The sequence below is a fragment of the Phaenicophaeus curvirostris genome, chromosome 11 (assembly GCF_032191515.1).
Source record: "Phaenicophaeus curvirostris isolate KB17595 chromosome 11, BPBGC_Pcur_1.0, whole genome shotgun sequence".
Classification (NCBI taxonomy): domain Eukaryota; kingdom Metazoa; phylum Chordata; class Aves; order Cuculiformes; family Cuculidae; genus Phaenicophaeus; species Phaenicophaeus curvirostris.
The window spans coordinates 6,538,403-6,555,947 of record NC_091402.1 but is presented as its reverse complement, the minus strand read 5'-3'; the positions used below and the strand labels follow the sequence as shown (position 1 = coordinate 6,555,947).

Sequence of the window (17,545 nt, the reverse complement as noted above, 5' to 3'; positions counted from 1 at the left end):
TTAACACACACACGCAAGCACATATGAGCTACAGCCACCCCCTTTGCCGCAGTCTTTCCCTGGGTATGCGGGAGGCAGCAACATCAAATGCTCTCAATCTCTTTATTAATGACCTGGATGAAGGCATTGAGTGCACCCTTAGCAAGTTTGCAGACGACACTAAGCTGGGTGGAAGTATCGATCTGCTGGAGGGTAGGGAGGCTCTGCAAAGGGATCTGAACAGGCTGGACCGCTGGGCAGAGTCCAATGGCATGAGGCTAACAAGGCCAAATGCCGGGTCCTGCACCTGGGGCACAACAACCCTGAGCAGCTACAGACTAGGAGAAGTCTCTCTAGAAAGCTGCCTGGAGGAGAGGGACCTGGGGGTGTTGGTTGACAGCTGACTGAACATGAGCCAGCAGTGGCCCAGGTGGCCAAGAAGGCCAATGGCATCTTGGCTTGGATCAGAAACGGCGTGACCAGCAGGTCCAGGGAGGTTCTTCTCCCTCTGTACTTGGCACTGGTGAGACCGCTCCTTGAATCCTGTGTTCAGTTCTGGGCCCCTCACCACAAGAAGGATGTTGAGGCTCTGGAGAGAGTCCAGAGAAGAGCAACAAAGCTAGTGAAGGGGCTGCAGAACAGGCCTTATGAGGAACAGCTGAGAGAGCTGGGGGTGTTTAGCCTGGAGAAGAGGAGGCTGAGGGGAGACCTCATTGCTCTCTATAACTACCTGAAAGGAGGTTGTGGAGAGGAGGGTGCTGGCCTCTTCTCCCAAGTGACAGGGGACAGGACAAGAGGGAATGGCCTCAAGCTCCACCAGGGGAGGTTCAGGCTGGACATTAGGAAAAAATATTTCATGGAAAGGGTCATTGGGCACTGGAACAGGCTGCCCAGGGAGGTGGTTGATTCACCTTCCCTGGAGGTGTTTAAGGCACGGGTGGATGAGGTGCTGAGGGACACGGTTTAGTGACTGAATTGTTGGACTTGATGATCCGGGAGGTCTCTTCCAACCTGGTTATTCTGTAATTCTATGAAATGCAACGCAGCAGCATGCAGGGCTCCATGGAGCAAGAAGAGCAGAAGCACATTAGCAGCAAGTTAAATGCCTTCTTTCAGAGCAAACCAACTGTCAAACCCTGCACCTGGGCACCACTACAGCCCCAGTCAGCAAATCCTCCTGCCCTCCTCTGGGGCAGCATACGCTGCCTGGCTGCATCAGCCCACTTCCATCCCAGCCACGCAAGGAGTCAGACCAGGACAGTCAACCAGGATAGCCACTCTCCACCCAGAGCCATGCAAGTATTTCCAGAAGAGCCCAAAAGGTCAGTATGTGTTTCCATGAGTCATTACAGAGAGCTGAGATGTTGCAACAGTTGGTAGAATGGAGTTGAAAAGTATAACAGCTTCAATCAATTTATTAGTTAATAACTCAGGCTCTTGTCTATTATTTTAACAAACTTATTGAGTACTTCAATTGATCTTAAAATACCTGTTGTCCCCTGTTAGCTCTTAGTACTCACTGGGACGCATACATGTAGCCAGGAATCTTGTTATGAAAGAATTCTCAATAGCAAAATGCTCCCAGGTCACAGGAGAGCATGCAGACAGCTCATGAGTCTTCCAGCTCAAGAGAAGAGTCCTGCTCTTCCTGAACTCTTGGTGTTTATAAAAAGAAGCAGCAATGCCAGACTGGGCTAAAGCTACTGGGATTCAAGCTGTGTGCTCAAGACAGCTTCACAACTGAGTTAGGTCAAGGACACAAATAAAGGACCCACTCTGATTAATACCAGCATTTGTTTTCTTGCATATTAATAGATTCCTGATGCAAGGAGACACTTTAAATACCTGTAAGACAGTGCAAAACATCTCTCCAGTCTTCTCAGCCTGGTAAGTCAAAGTCCAGCACCAGCACCAGCACCTCCTCTTCTCTCCCAAGGAAGGTCTCTACAGAAAAGGGAGTTTTCCCGTTATCAGAATTTCTAAGCTGATTTGAAACACTTCAGCACCTGAGAGTTCCCAGTTAAATGCCTAAGGAAGAGCTGCCAAACATTTTTTTCTAGGCTAGAAAAAAAAGGAGAGAACCCGAGTCAGGATTCTCTCTCAAAGCCTCTAGTTCTAACAGCTTTGGGGGGTGCCAGGCGTGGCCGGACAGTGGCTGCCATATGATGAAGTCAAAACTTCATTTCCTTAGGACAGATTTTCCACTGTGCTAGATGCCCAAATCCATCATCATAGGAAAAACAGTCATTTCAGGTTTCAAAGGTCTCCAGACCCAGCTTTGAGCTTCCTTCAAGTCCAAAGCTTGTTCTCCTCTTATACCAGTAGCCTCTTCACTACAGAGGAGGTAAATCCCCCCCCAGATCCTGCATTGAGCAATACAGACCTGTTTGCTCCATCCCATCCCTGCGGCACTATCTGCCTCTCCAGGGGTATCAGCATGTCACCCACATCCCAGACACCCACCCCAGCCCCGCTTTGCACCCACAGGCTGCTCAGGCTGCAGGGCTAGGACAGCTTCTCCCTCCCTAGCACTGAGCAAGGCTGCAGCTTCTCAACCAGAGCCCAGATCCCAAGCCCAACATAGCTAGGGATGTACTGAGTCAACTCAGCTGTGTGTGCAAGAACCTTCCTGTTAACCCTGCCCAGGGACACCTCTTATCCTCCTCCTCCTCTAACAGAAGTAAAAAGCCTACAATTCCCCTGCCATCTCAGAGGCTATAATAAACCTTGGAGAAGATTTAAGCATTGCTCTTTTATTTGATGTGCTTACCCACTCTTTCCCCCACGTATACTTGAGCGCTCCCAGCATTGCTTGGCCTCGGGATGCACTCAGCAGAAGGCTTTAGGTGCTCATTAATTAATGCCTAATTTGTGTGGGCCTCTGCTTACAATTCTTATGCAAATTGCTCTCAAATTGTGTTCTGTTTTCAGCTGTGCTGAATCCAAGCACTAAAAAGCCAGAAGAGGAGAGACAAATTGAGGAGTGTATATGCAGGTAATAAAGCTTTTCTCGTCCTCAGAGGTTTTGCAATAACCTTGGTTCATGTGCACTACAGCATAAATTTGGAGAAGCGATGAAGAGCTCTGTAACGTCTGAGTCTTGCACAACGTGCCAGTTAAGAGCTGCTGTTGGAAAGAAACTGCTGATAAACACTTACTGTTGTTTTGGTTATTAATGGGATGTTTTTATATAAACTCTTCTCCTGCTAGGAATATGATTGATTTTCACTACAGGAGCAAAAAAAAGAGCTTTTCCATATCATTTAATCATTGTATATGTTACCCAGTATTAACACAGCATTTGACAAAGCCACGTCTGGTATGATCTGGTTTTAATTTGTGCTCTCTATTACAGTTTGTTGTAGCTGCCTAATTAAAGTTTGTTGGGGAACTAATCAGCCTTATTTCCGTAGTGAGATCAGTTTAATAAGAAAGTAATTCAGCAATTTGTTTTCATTAATTAATTAGGCAAAACCCTATAAAATCCACACAGTGGGATATGAGTCTAAGGAAGCTGTGACACCAGTTTTAGTGTTCATGGAAAAAGGCTATTTAGCTGTTGGTAGATGTCCCTGGTGGGGGTTTTGCTCCTGCCAGCTTTAGAGAAGTAAACTCTGCTGTAAGGTTTAACCTGGATGTCTCCACTAGTGAGTGTTGTCTTCAAACAAACCCCAGAGGAGCATCATGTGGGGATAGAGGCAGGGAAATTAGATCAAGAAAAATTCACTAATGGTTGTGGGAAATGGGTCAGTGTTTGGACACAGGCTTCCTCCAACAGCGCCAGGTGTCAGAGTAAACCAATCACACACTCCTGGGAAAAAGAACAAAAGAAATGTTGGGGGGCACTCTCTGGGTCACCGCTGAAGGAGAAGGAAAACTCTCCAGGTTGGGTTATAGATCTTCCCACTTGTTCCCAGCATAAGAACACATGGGCCGTTTCCAGCAGCATCCGCTTCAAACTCAGACACCTAGTATATATGTTTATCCAAAGAGTTGTCCTAGCTTTAGCTGCCTTTGCGGAGAGCTTGTATTTAATTTTGTAACACTATCTAATACTTAACAAGGCACACAATAATCGCATTCAGGAAGGCAAGACTTTCACCAAAGATCATATATTTATGATGCTTGTTCTCCTTAGCTCCGGAGCTGCCAGGGTGCCCACAGGCCAGCTAGCTGCGTGTGTGGGAGGTTGCAATGGTGGAAGGGCTTTTGGTATCCTGTACGTCACTTATTGATCACCTCAGGACAACCAGTGGCTTGATTTTGCCCATGGAAGAACTTCTGCACCTGTTTGGGCTGCTGGTTTTACTGGAGGGCTAGAAACATGCCCACTTGAGGAGCTGCTTCCCTCCATCGGAGAGGTCCCAGCCTTTCATTGATTTCAGGAGCAGCTTCAGAGTACCATGTGCTGTGGCTTGTGTTTCTCTTGACATCAAGATCCAGCGGGGGCAGCAACTGAGAAAGCTGCATCATGGCAAGAGGAATAAAACCAGGAGGAAATCACAAATACAAATTGGTCCCTTGGCTGGAGGGGTTAGAAACACACAAGTGCCACCCATCCTGCTGCTGTGGTGCAAGGAACTATCATCTGGGGGACAGCTCAAGCAGTGAGTCCCCACTTGCTCAGAGGCCCTCTGCACTCCAGGTCCCATTTGTGACTCACTGGCTCTTTCCTCAACCATTAGGTGCTCATTCACTATAAAACCCAACTTGCACTTTGGCCCAGAGGAAACAAGCACCACCTGTGCTTTCCAGGCTGGCTTTTTGGGGACCTTTGAATGGAACAGTGACTGAGGCATTACACCAGATATACACGATCAGCCTCTGCTACAGGCACCCAGCACTTTCCATGGCCAGTTCCATTAGTTTCTTCATGTTTAGTTTGGAGGATCATAGTTTCACCTTCTCTGCACGTGCTGATACTGACTCTCATTATGATTATGCATAGCATAAGCTCACTCCTCCAATAACAGTGAATGAAAGATAAGTCCCGTGGCTCTGAATCTGTGTTTAATGGCTGTTTTGTGCAGTAGGGGATTAGCAAGACAGCCCAATATATCTGGTTGCTGAACATCATTTGTTGTTTACCTTTTCTGAAGGGGGACTCAGAACTAGGGCTATAAACTTGCTGAGTGAGAGAACAGCAGATGAACAAAGGGAGGAGGGAAGAGGCAGCTTCACTAGAAACCTTGTAAACCACTGACTTCAGTAAACATCAATGCAGCAATTAAAAGCTGTCAGTTCAGGAAACCATAAAAAACACCATCTTTTCTTTATCTATCTTCCCTGACTGAGCTGGAAACAGAAAGGTTCTCTTCTTTTTCAGGAGGTATTTCAGAATGCTCCTTTGTGGGTCACAAACTATCGCACTTTGGAGAGAATATAATTCTGGGACAAAGCTTTTTGTCTGTTCTGTAGTGAGTTCCTAGGGGGATGCACTTTGTAGCACCTTTCTGAGTCATTCCAACACTCCCGAAGAAGATTTTTCTTCCATGTGCTCACAATTTAACTGCTGCCTTGGTGAGCTGTGATGCAAACTTCTACCTGTCTCTGCAAAGTGACTTGCTGCAATAACCTGTTGAATGGATGTAGCAAATACCTGCTGAGAAGCTTTCATGGGCCATGACACATGGGAGTACTGAGGCAAGAGAGTGCATCACACATACTGGCAAAGTGTGTGCAACCAAGGCAAGCTCTATTTTATATGAAAAAGTAGCACAGGCAAAGTGGCTCTCAGACTACAAAGTTTCCTCAGCATCCAGTGCCCCAGACAGCAGGTCTTACTCAAGGTGCAATAACAGAGTTGGGAGCGCATTTCTCTTTTCTGAAAGATTTATGGAGAATTGCACACACAGTGCACGTGGCTCCTGCCAGAAAGCTCGATTTGCAAAAATCTGCCGTGACTCCCCTCTGAAAGTGAGAAATGTGAGAGCTCCCCTGTGATCTGGGAGCGCATCTTGGAGATCAGATGAAAGCCAGATTTTCAAGACCCTCAAGTCCAGCAGGCCATAGATTTAAGGCCAGATATGAAATAAGAAGTCATGGGGAGAAACTAGAGGTGCTAATAAAGTATGAGGTTGAACCTACCCTCCTGAGCTGGTATTTGGAAATGGAAGCTGAAGATCTGAGGCTGAAGTTCTCCCTGACCCCTGTTTTTCCTCTGGCAGTCATTTGAAAGCTCCTGTAACTACAGAGGTGACTCAGACTTTTCAGAACAGGACTTTCAACTTAGAGCCAAAGGCTGCAGAGCCTCCCAGGGTGGCTGTTCACACCTGGACAGTGTAGCCGCATGAATCACAACTCAACCCCAGGCCCAGAAAGGCCAGGTTTTGACTAGCTGCTCTAGGTGGTACCGGATATTAATATGACGTTCACACTTGCTGAGGCAGAGGAGCCTGCGGATCTCATCAATTTAGCTGCCTGCCTAACTCCTTAGCACTTGCGTGGGCTCTGCTATGAGAAATCGATTATGAGCTCCCATTGCTTCCAATAGGAGAAAGCTAGGAACAAAATAAAGCACAACAGTAGCCTTTTAAGCAAGCTTTTAGCCAGCTCCCTGAGGATGCTGCCAGACATGCTGTCTACGCCAGATCAGCTTCAAAGCCGTTAGCCGAGAGTGCTCAGGGCAGCCACAAATAGTCTGAGCTAATAAAAGAGCATATTCCACAGCCAAGCTGCAAACTTCTGCCTACTCTGAACTATAAGAAGATGCTGAGGCTCTTCCAAGTGTGTCCTTCTGCTTTTGAGCATCAGGCAGGACTTTCAGGACTGATGCAGATCAAACCTTGCACATCCCATTAATTTTGTTCAGAAACTGTTGCAGAAACCATCACAGTGCCTCTTGAAAAGACACAGTCCATTGTGCGAGAAGCTCAGTGTTAGACTGGCAGCCAGTTCCAGCTGTGCTACATACCCTGAGCAAGACACTTGCTTTTCCTGTGCCTCTGCTGTTGAGTTGGTTGGAAATTGGATTTTCACTTTGCTTAGCACAAGAGGCTTTTGATAGAAGCCAGAGATTCAGGGTGCTAGTTCTGCATTAGAGTAAAAAGAGTTTGCATCCTATGAGATGACAGAGTGAATTGATTTGATAAAAGGCTCTTAAGCCATTAATTTAAATCAAGCAAGATTAAGAAACATTTCAGCAATAACAGGAACTGTGTTAGGGCCTTAGCAATTTCAAAGAACTTTTTCTCAGTTGGCTTCACAGTATTGTTCCTTTCAGGTCTTTGTTGTAGCAGAGGGATATTAGGAAATCTATGCTTTCGGAGTCACCAGTGGCTCCGAAACAACCTTTTCGGGCTGTGCGGTGTTTTCTGTACTTTAGTAAATGGGAAAGCCTTCTAGGGACTCTCACATTCAATCCATCTTTTTATCCCAGCAAAGGAGAATCAGCTGATTTTTTTTTTAAGCTTTCACTGATCTTCTACCTGGCCAAAACCATGGGGGTGGGGAAGAGACTGAACAACACGAGTGACACATTATCAATATGGAGCTGTGATACCTGCATGGATGAGGCTACAAAATTAAGTTCTCATTTTGATCTGGAGCCCTTGGCCAGGGTCCACTTCCTCAGAGGACACAAGCCCAGAAGGGATGGTCTCCAGGAGAGGTTTGACCTCATCCATCCCTGTGCTCACATAATCCATCTCTGGGAGATTTGACATGCATCCCATGGGCACAGTCATCCTCGCAGCAAAGGGTGACCTCAGCGAGAGGTGTATGGGAGGGACATCTCCATGAGCAAGCAAACAGACCGAAACGGCTGCTAGTTTTGTCATTTCTTGCCACAGGTTTGATACTGCCTATTCTTGCAACCCACCGTCAGAACAAGGACCTTGGCTAATATGAGTTTTCACCTGTAGGAAGACCATTTGCAAACATTCAGCCTCCCAGCCCATATCTTGGCTGAGGTTCAGCCCCCATGGAGCAGCACCTTACCTGCTGAGCTTCATTTCAGAAATCACCACATCTGTTTGCATTTTTTCTTTCAGCTCTCAAAATAACTGGCTGGTGGCCTCCTACTGCAATATGTCTTTCCTTTGCACCAAAATCCATTACAAAGCATCCTCTTACCTTCTGGAAACACCATGAGCCTTTTTATGTCAATAAGTTAAATCTTGTTACTCAGCTGGCACTAATTTCCCTCGTCTAACACCAAAGGATTTGATCCCTTCCTGTTTAAAAAAATTATGCACCAAAGATAAATAATCCTTGTCTTCTCCTTTCCAGACAAGGAAGGAGAGAAAATGAAAAAGGTTGTAATATTTTGCTGCCTCACTCATCTTGACTGTCTTTGTAGAGGCTTGTTAAATTCTTACAGATGATAATCTGTTCCTAGGGTGTGGGACTGCTTTTTGTGCTCCAAAGGGATGTCACAGTGGGCTAAACGCTGGCTCTGAGTCAGGACCTCCTGTGTAGGGATCAAAGCAGAGATTAGGATGATGAGCATTTAATACTGAGGCTCTGGCCCTAACCAAGCTTGTGGCTGTGTCACAAATATCACAAAGGCTTTATTGGCCACCCTCATTCCCCACCATCCGTAGTCTTGACCACCCCTTAGCTTATCCAGTTTCTTCTCTTCGCAGTCTCATGAAACAACAGGCTCAGCTCGCTGACTTGTTTAACTAAGTCATCCCCTCGGTCACACAGCACTGCCAGAGATGCATTCCAAAGACATCTTTGCATCCTTGCACCAAGCTGCAGGACAGAGCCCATTGGGCCATTCCTGCACCCAGCTGGCGCTGATGCCGCTCACCCAAACCTCTTCACCTGCGTGAAACCCCCAAACTGGGTTTCATAGTCTTGAAATTCCTTCCGTAGTTATTCCTCAATGAAGAGGTCAGCGGAGGCACCTTGGGCTAAACTGGGAGAGCCCTGAGGAGCTGTGCCATGCACGCCTCTGCCCTGCAGGAAGATGGAGCTGCACATCTCCCTATAATGATGAAAGAGATGATGGGGAGGTCTGAGAGAGCACAGGCTGCCTTTCCCCTGCATTAAGCCTGGCACTCAGCTGCTAAAGTGGTGCTAGGGCCTCAGGACCCAGCCAGAGCAACTCAACACACCCTCCCACAGCACAGACATAGTGGGCACAGAGCCCTGAGCACCAATATTTCACTCCACACACAATTTCTCTAGAGGAGTGAGTTCAGCACGTTTGGATAAGGCTTTATTCCATTTAAAAGGGACTAGCATAGGGTCTCCAGGCACTCAGCATTATCTCTGTGCATGGTTCACTCCTGCTTTCCTTATAAAGCACCAAGCCATTTCTCCCTTTGAAGCACTTATCATTATGTGGTTTCCACATTTTTGATCTCCTGCAGCAGGTCAGACATTAGAGTGAGGCTGACTAACAAGATCATGAAATCTTCAAAATCAATTTTGTTCTCTGACTCCTCATCCAGGGTAGAAATGATTTCTTGGTATTTTGGTTTGTTTTCTTGGCCCTATTATAAATGAAAAAAAAAAGATTAAACATGAAGTTCCTTTTTTAATGCATGATAAAAATAAAATAAATAAATAAAGGCACTTGTCTAAAAATGCGTGTATTTTTCTACCTTCCCATTCATTTTTTTATGTCCACATTCATATTACTTTTTCTAAAGGTATCCCGAGAAACTCAAAGAGAAATATTATTATCAGACAGGAGAACAACCAGCCCCCAATATTTCCACCTCAATCCAAAATACACCTCCTAAAGGACACCTAGTTGTGACCGAAAATCTGGCAGTGGTGATGATGTAGCTGGTAAATGATGAAAAAACTGGAGCCCTGTGTCTTGATGAAGCTGGGGAGAGGAAGCAACCAGCCCTCCTAACCAAGACAGGTTCTCAAATATATATTGTTTGTGAAGGTCTCAGAAACTGTTGTTTTTACAGATATAACTTCAGTAGCTGCTGGATGAAGGCATTGAGTGCACCCTTAGCAAGTTTGCGGACGACACTAAGCTGGGTGGAAGTGTGGATCTGCTGGAGGGTAGGGAGGCTCTGCAAAGGGATCTGGACAGGCTGGACAGCTGGGCTGAGTCCAGTGGCATGAGGTTTAACAAGGCCAAATGCCGGGTCCTGCACTTGGGGCACAACAACCCTGTGCAGTGCTACAGACTAGGAGAAGTCTGTCTAGAAAGCTGCCTGGAGGAGAGGGACCTGGGTGTGTTGGTTGACAGCGACTGAACATGAGCCAGCAGTGGCCCAGGTGGCCAAGAAGGCCAATGGCATCTTGGCTTGGATCAGAAACGGCGTGACCAGCAGGTCCAGGGAGGTTCTTCTCCCTCTGGACTCGGCACTGGTGAGACCGCTCCTCGAATACTGTGTTCAGTTCTGGGCCCCTCACCACAAGAAGGATGTTGAGGCTCTGGAGCGAGTCCAGAGAAGAGCAACAAAGCTGGTGAGGGGGCTGGAGGACAGGCCTTATGAGGAGCGGCTGAGAGAGCTGGGGGTGTTTAGCCTGGAGAAGAGGAGGCTGAGGGGAGACCTCATTGCTCTCTACAACTACCTGAAAGGAGGTTGTAGAGAGGAGGGTGCTGGCCTCTTCTCCCAGGTGACAGGGGACAGGACGAGAGGGAATGGCCTCAAGCTCCGCCAGGGGAGGGTCAGGCTGGACATTAGGAAAAAATATTTCACAGAGAGGGTCCTTGGGCACTGCAACAGGCTACCCAGGGAGGTGGTTGATTCACCTTCCCTGGAGGTGTTTAAGGCACGGGTGGACGAGGTGCTGAGGGGCATGGTTTAGTGTTTGATAGGAATGGTTGGACTCGATGATCTGGTGGGTCTCTTCCAACCTGGTTATTCTATGATTCTATGATTCTCTGTACTGTTGGACATTACTGTTGCAATAGAAGGGTTTATTAGAATTATGTATCATGACAATTATTCCTATTTTCATATGGAAAAAAAGGAAGAGTTCTAGGATACTTTTAAGCTTCATAAGCTTCAAAACATCTCATGATTCCAAACTTGATTGGCTACTGATATTTGTGAGTCCTTTCCCAGAAGGTGCCTACTTATGAATTTAGTACCCATTCCCCAACCAGGCATGTGGTCTTGTTATTCTTGGAAGCAAAAGTATTGTCAATAATGTTTTTAGTCCTAAACATCTCTCACATTTACTTAGCTGAGCTCTTTTTACTAGTCCTGTGTAGATTTTTACCATTTGATAAAAGCATTTTTTTTTTGTTTAGGGAGGGAAAACAAAATCTACAAGAAGTTAACAGCCACAAGTGCTGATGTAGCTGCTTATCCTGGTAACCAACAGCCTGGGTGGGCCCCCTTTCTCCTAGCAGCCCCACCAGTGAGCTGGCTCTCCTCATACTGGGTCAGTGCTCTGGCAAACTAACAAATGGCTAATTAGGTGCAACGGGTTTCTTCTCTCCATAAATGCCATCTCTTGTCATCATCTGAGGGGGTTTAGTTCATTTTTTTTTTGCAATTGCCCTAGTTTGTTAACACAAACACAAGCAGGCACATCTCCACTGCTTCACCCTGTGTTAGACTCAGGCTCAACATAAAGCAACCGATCCCCTGAAGGTGTTTGAGCCAAATCACTGGAGTCACTTGGGGTTCCCCCACAGACTGATGCCCCCCCAGCCACAGGACAGAGCCTGTGGGGCCGTTCCTGCCCCCACCTGGTGCTGCTCACCTGAACCCCCTCACCTGTATGAAACTCCCAAACTGGGTTTGCAGTAGGCTCTTGGTCTCAGCTTTGCTGAGCTTGCCCTCAGGGTCAGCAGAGTTGTTGTACACCAAAACCAAGGTAGCAAAAGCTTTTTCGAGCTCTGAGCCTTTTCCTAGAGCTAGAGAGCGGAAAAAAAACTTATCAGCTTATCAGAAAAAGTAGCATTTGAGATATAATTGAAAGGAATCTGTCAGAACCATCCTGAGTGGGTGGAAGTCTGTGTAGTTTCATTAAAGTTAATGAGGCTGAAACTGTTTATACCCACAGAGGGCCTGGCCTAGATTTTATTTGGAGTGGGCCAGCAACAGCCCTTGGAAAATCACCCTAAAAGGAAGCTTTTGTTAGGACTTGGTGGTCCTAACAGTGATGACTCAAGGTGATGTACGAAATCAGTCTGGTCTGTTCCCAGCCTAAGCACCCAGCAAGGACCTGCCACGCCATAGGGACAAGCTACACTGTCCATCCACTGTCCATGGATGCTTTTGGACTCCTAGGATACTTTATCAGGGGAAACGTGGCTCATCTGGGAAGCCTGGATGAACAGAAATGCCTGTGTCTGAGCATCAGCCCTGAACTTCAGTGTGCTTGGAATTTTGGCTGCAATACTTGGCTGGATTCATCCCCTTCCCACTCCTGAGTCATATCCTTAAGACTGCATACTCACAGCCCTCAGCATTGGGTACCACAGATGATCTGGGTGGTGATTTTTAAGGGAAAGGCAAGCAGGAGAGGAGACTGGGATCAACACAGGAGCACATTGCACAGGAACCCATGAGATCCTCACATCTGGCACCAACCAAAGCTCTGCAAGGCCTTGGCAGCTCTGCTAAATCACCAGGATTTACTGCATTTGGGCTATGGCCTTGGAGGACCTGAACCCCCAAGGGGCAACGAATGGGTCCACTTACCTTTTATTGATGCCAGCTGCTTGGCTATAGGGATGCTGGTAGTGGGAGAGAAGAGAGGCACAGTTATCACCTGATGAATTGTGTGTATATTCATAGTTTCTCCATGAGTGAGTTTGCTCTTTTCCTTTTTATTTAATCCCCCAGCACCTTCCCAAAAGAGACTGGCTTTCCTTCACAGTAGAAAGCGAAATGGCCATACAAGCAACATCCAATGTCACACAGCTCCTAATTCTTCACCTAAGCAAATAGCTTGGACTCAATATCAAAGGTGCTTATTAAGCAATTTTAAGGGAGGGTCATAGCAATATCCTTCAAATCATTTCTTCAGAACATGAAAGAGCTCTGAGAAGTTTCTCAGTTTTAAGCCCATCCCCAGGGAAGTGCAAAGGGGTTTGTCATGCCCCGCTCACCAGTGCTCCTGATCTGGACCAGATATACAGGTTTTATCCCAAGGAGGACTTACATCTGTGAGAGACACCTCCCTGCTTTCTATTAAAACCTGCTTACTTTAGCTAAAGTGCTGGCAACTAATTACAGAGCAGCCAGCCCACAGCGGAAGAGTTTGCTTGTGATAGAGACAAATACATCCAGACAACGAATTTTAAGACAAAGAGCAGATTCCAGAGATGCAAAGAACAAAGTGACAACTTACCGCTTGGTCATGCCTGGTGCAGCCGAAGGGCTTTTTTTGGTGGAAGCAGGAGCTGGCTGATTGACCGAGTACTGCTTCGTGCTAGGAACGCTTGCTCTGCAGCCACACATCTCAAGGCTGGGGTGTTTGTGATCTCTAAGCAACTTGAGCAATAGCAAACAGGTGAATTCCAGCTCTGCCCTGTGAAAGCAGGTTGTTTACAGCCGTGCCCCATCAATAATGTAAAAGCTACCCGGTGATCACAGAGCCAGCTAAATACGTTAGGGGAAAGGAGCCCCTGTAAGGCAGCACTGCTGGCTTGGTAACTAGTGTGGCTTCTATTTTATGTGAGAATTTAACAGAAACAAGCCAAACTAATGGAGCCTGAACCCTCTTAGATCTGTTGGGATGTAACTTTGCATCAGGAATAACTAAGATGCTGAATCCATTCAGCTATGCGCATTATCATTCTAATGGGAAATCTTTCTAGTCTGGGCTAATGTAACTTGCCCCAAGCTATAAAGGGACTTTTTCCTATAGACAGAGTCAGAAACCAAGTGTTTCCCAACTCCTGACCCAGCATTTATCTTAGGTGGGCACCCTCCTGCTCTAATGCTTTTCCCCCCCAGTGCAGCACAAAGAGGAGATCTGTTCTTCCTCTGAATCACTTGCAAAGTAGAATCCAGCACAGAGCCTCTGCTTCAGTTTCTACCCAAATGGATGCTGCCTGCTTCCAAAAGCAGCGCAGAGCCATATGGCAGAGCAGTCGCACATTAGAAGAACTGGAAGGGCTCCGATGAACTTTGTTATTTATTGGCATGGATATCGCTATTAGAAAACACACAGCTTGTCACGCTGCCTGTCTCTGTGCACACCCTCCTTTCCTGTGCCTGGAGGTGTCTAGACAGGATAACTTCAACCTAAAAGACCAAGCCGTTGTTTTAATCCCAAGGTAGCCTGTTAATAGGCTGTGACTTCAACTAGCTCATCCAGCTCATCACTCCTGGTGAAAGGATACAACGCTGATGTTAAAACTACCCAGGATGAGATTTTATGTAACAGGACACGCAAAGGAGACTGCAACAGATGGCCTAGAGAATTAAAATGTTTTCCTCATTTAGTAGAAGCTAAATTACTGAAGGCTAATGAATAAGGATGTTCACCACCTTACTGTTCCTGGATTTTAATTATCTTAAAAAGCATGGGAAAAGAGAACCTTTAATTTTCCATCTAAGAGTGTCATTACTCAAACAATTCAGAGCCTTTTTCTGAGAGGTTTAAGCTGTCTTAGATCTCTAGTGCGTTCTTTAGGACTGGCTCATGAATAAAACAGAGCCTGTAATTGCAATGACGCAGCCAAAACACATATAATCAATGCTCATTATCCCATCAATTAACACACTAAAATTAAACAAGAATTCAGGCTTAGTAATCTGCCATCAGCTAGAAAAAAAAGGTCTTGATATGATGTTGAAGTGATAATTCCCTTTCACATCTGTTGAACCATACAAGGAGGCATGAAAAGCCTTACATCCCAGTTAATCCACAGGACGGTAATGTTTGGTCTTAGCATCCAAGGTAAAAATGAGAGTGAGAAACAGACTCTGTTGCACGTTCATCAGCCACTGGCAGTGCTGCAGGCAGGCTTGCAAACCCAGCCCTCTGTGTTTTGGGCTTTTCCACCGTAGATCAGATTTCAGCTCACTGTTTTTTTAATCTAACCAATGTTGGAGAGCCCGAGCTCTCTAACAGGTGATTTGCTTTGCTGGGGTAGGAACAAGTGTAAGCAAGCCTGGGGCACATTATCCCTCTAGGCTATACTAATTAGTGCACACAGGAGCATCAGTACCTGACAGATAAAGGGTAGCATGAGGATAACTCTTGCTCTGCAGCTTTGAAGAGAGCAAGATTTTGGCTGTATGTGATGCTAGAGTATTCTGGTCAGCAAGGTGTACAGGGAGCCAGGCCATCTGCTCTGCACCTATTTTGATACACACTATTTATGTTTGAAACATCCAGGTGCTTTCATCAGTCAATTTTAGCATATTTCACATGGTAACAATATTGTCTGCACAAAGCACACAACCCAGCACTTAAAACTGCAAAATCTTTATAGGCAGTTCATTCAATTGCCACTGCAAAAAGCCACTGGCTCCTTCACTTTTGGTATTTTCCCAGAGTTTTCCCATCCTTTTTAAAAGTACTTTCTGCAATTCAAGAAGACTTACCTTGTGCAACATTTGTGTGCGATGGGGTGCCAGCTCCCTTAGTGATGACCCTAGGACTCTGGGCAGGGCAGGTATGGGCTTGCCAGCAGCAGGCAGGCACAGCTGAGGGACAGAGGCACATGGGAACACCTGAACCAGGAGCTGCATTCACACCCTTACCGGCTCTGACTTCATTTCTTCAGCAAACCCTCCAGCAGCTGTGGAAGTGCTGCCAGCTTCACCCAGGGAGGTAACAGTTTGTGACCACATTATGATCATTTTGATCTCACATGTTATATGAATTTTCCTCCAAAGATCCAAGACTGAGAACCATAGAATCATAGAATCACCAGGTTGGAAAAGACCCACCGGATCATTGAGTCCAACCATTCCTATCAAACACTAAACCATGTCCCTCAGTGCCTCGTCCACCCGTGCCTTAAACACCTCCAGGGAAGGTGAATCAACCACCTCCCTGGGCAGCCTGTTCCAGTGCCCAAGGACCCTTTCTGTGAAATATTTTTTCCTAATGTCCAGCCTGACCCTCCCCTGGTGCAGCTTGAAGCCATTCCCTCTCATCCTGTCCCCTGTCACTTGGGAGAAGAGCCCAGCTCCCTCCTCTCCACAACCTCCTTTCAGGTAGTTGTAGAGAGCAATGAGGTCTCCCCTCAGCCTCCTCTTCTCCAGGCTAAACACCCCCAGCTCTCTCAGCCGCTCCTCATAAGGCCTGTTCTCCAGCCCCCTCACCAGCTTCGTTGCTCTTCTCTGGACTCTCTCCAGAGCCTCAACATCCTTCTTGTGGTGAGGGGCCCAGAACTGAACACAGGATTCGAGGAGCGGTCTCACCAGTGCCGAGTACAGAGGGAGAATCACCTCCCTGGACCTGCTGGTCACGCCGTTTCTGATACAAGCCAAGATGCCACTGGCCTTCTTGGCCACCTGGGCCACTGCTGGCTCATGTTCAGTTGCTGTCAACCAACACCCCCCAGGTCCTTCCCCTCCAGGCAGCTTTCCAGACAGACTTCTCCTAGTTTGTACCACTAGCCTCCCCCCCGCCCCCTCCTCCATCTTAGCCCAAAGCAAGACTGGCTGCCACAGCCTTATACTATTTTCGTCTTGCTCCATCCCTTTGAAATCCATTACTTAACACAGTGAAAGCTACCAGAAGCATCAGGTCCAATGTGCCCAGTTGGTCTCTCCACACCAGACACCACTTGTGACCGGTGGGCAAGCAGGCTCAGCCCTACTGGGGAGGGACCTTCTCTTCTGCCTGGTGTCTTGCAAAGGGGAGGTGCAATCCAGAGTAGGCGAATTGGGGATTTAACCAGCTAAAGGGATGGACAGCCATGCTGCTCTAACAAGCAGTCTGCTTTGCATGAATCCAAGTTAACTGGCCACTGTAGCCATCTGGTCACAGCCCAACTGCCTCCTGCTTTGCCCAATGCTGTTTACCCGCGCTAATATTCTACTAAGCATCCTGAAACCTGAACCCCTGAAGTTTTTCCAGGAGGGAAGGAATGCAGAGTATAAATAAAATCACAGAGGGAGCGTTTCCTATTCATTTGTTTCTCCATCACCATCCCTTTTGGGGTGCATGCTGCTGCTTCCATATGTGCTGGGATGATGTCAGCAATGTTCCGCAGGTCCCAGGAACATTTGCCTCTTGGCCACCACCTTTTAAAAAGAAATATCTCTTTGTACTCAATTCGATTTTATCCAAGGCTGGTGCCGTTCACAGGCCGGTGCCTGATGATGAACCGGTGATCAGCGCTCCTCCGGGTACCACCAAATGCTCCCCGCAGGGCAGGCTCAGGTCACAGACCCTGGCAGAGGGCACGGATGGCCCTGTTCATCTGCCCTGCCACACACAGGTAGCTCAGCTCAGCCCAGAATTCAGCTCTGGAGTGACAAAATAGTTAAAACAGTTATGAATCCCATTGCTAAGATAGAGCAGATAAAATGTCATTTAAGAAAAGCCACTAGAACTCGTCTGTCTGCAGGGAAACATTATTTGTCACCTCATGTGCAGGCATTTTTCAGACATGATACAGCATTTTGAGCAAAATACATCCGTGTCTTGTGTGGAGTCTGTCAGGGAACAGTGGCTTCAGGGACCCCCTGCATGCAAGCATTCAGCTCCTCTGGCGTCT

At 46.9% G+C, this 17,545-nt stretch overlaps 1 protein-coding gene across 1 annotated transcript; it reads right to left on the bottom strand.

The window, feature by feature from the left end:
• Positions 1-9,266: 9,266 nt before the first annotated feature.
• SNTN (sentan, cilia apical structure protein) lies at positions 9,267-14,022 on the bottom strand. The gene is made up of 4 exons (XM_069866001.1): positions 13,210-14,022; positions 12,558-12,592; positions 11,628-11,767; positions 9,267-9,422 (listed from the first exon to the last, which is right to left on the bottom strand). The coding sequence occupies exons 1-4, from the start codon at positions 13,317-13,319 to the stop codon at positions 9,267-9,269; spliced, it is 441 nt and encodes a 146-aa protein (XP_069722102.1). The 5' UTR covers positions 13,320-14,022.
• Between the last annotated feature and the right edge of the window lie 3,523 nt (positions 14,023-17,545).

What these genes read in the sequence shown, in the direction of transcription:
- SNTN (XM_069866001.1), bottom strand. Translation starts at nt 13,319, where the DNA reads ATGTGTGGCTGCAGAGCAAGCGTTCCTAGCACGAAGCAGTACTCGGTC. An exon ending in GCACCAGGCATGACCAAGCG is followed by an intron (nt 12,593 to 13,209) that starts GTAAGTTGTCAC and finishes TCCCACTACCAG; the next exon opens with CATCCCTATAGCCAAGCAGC. An exon ending in GCAGCTGGCATCAATAAAAG is followed by an intron (nt 11,768 to 12,557) that starts GTAAGTGGACCC and finishes TCCGCTCTCTAG; the next exon opens with CTCTAGGAAAAGGCTCAGAG.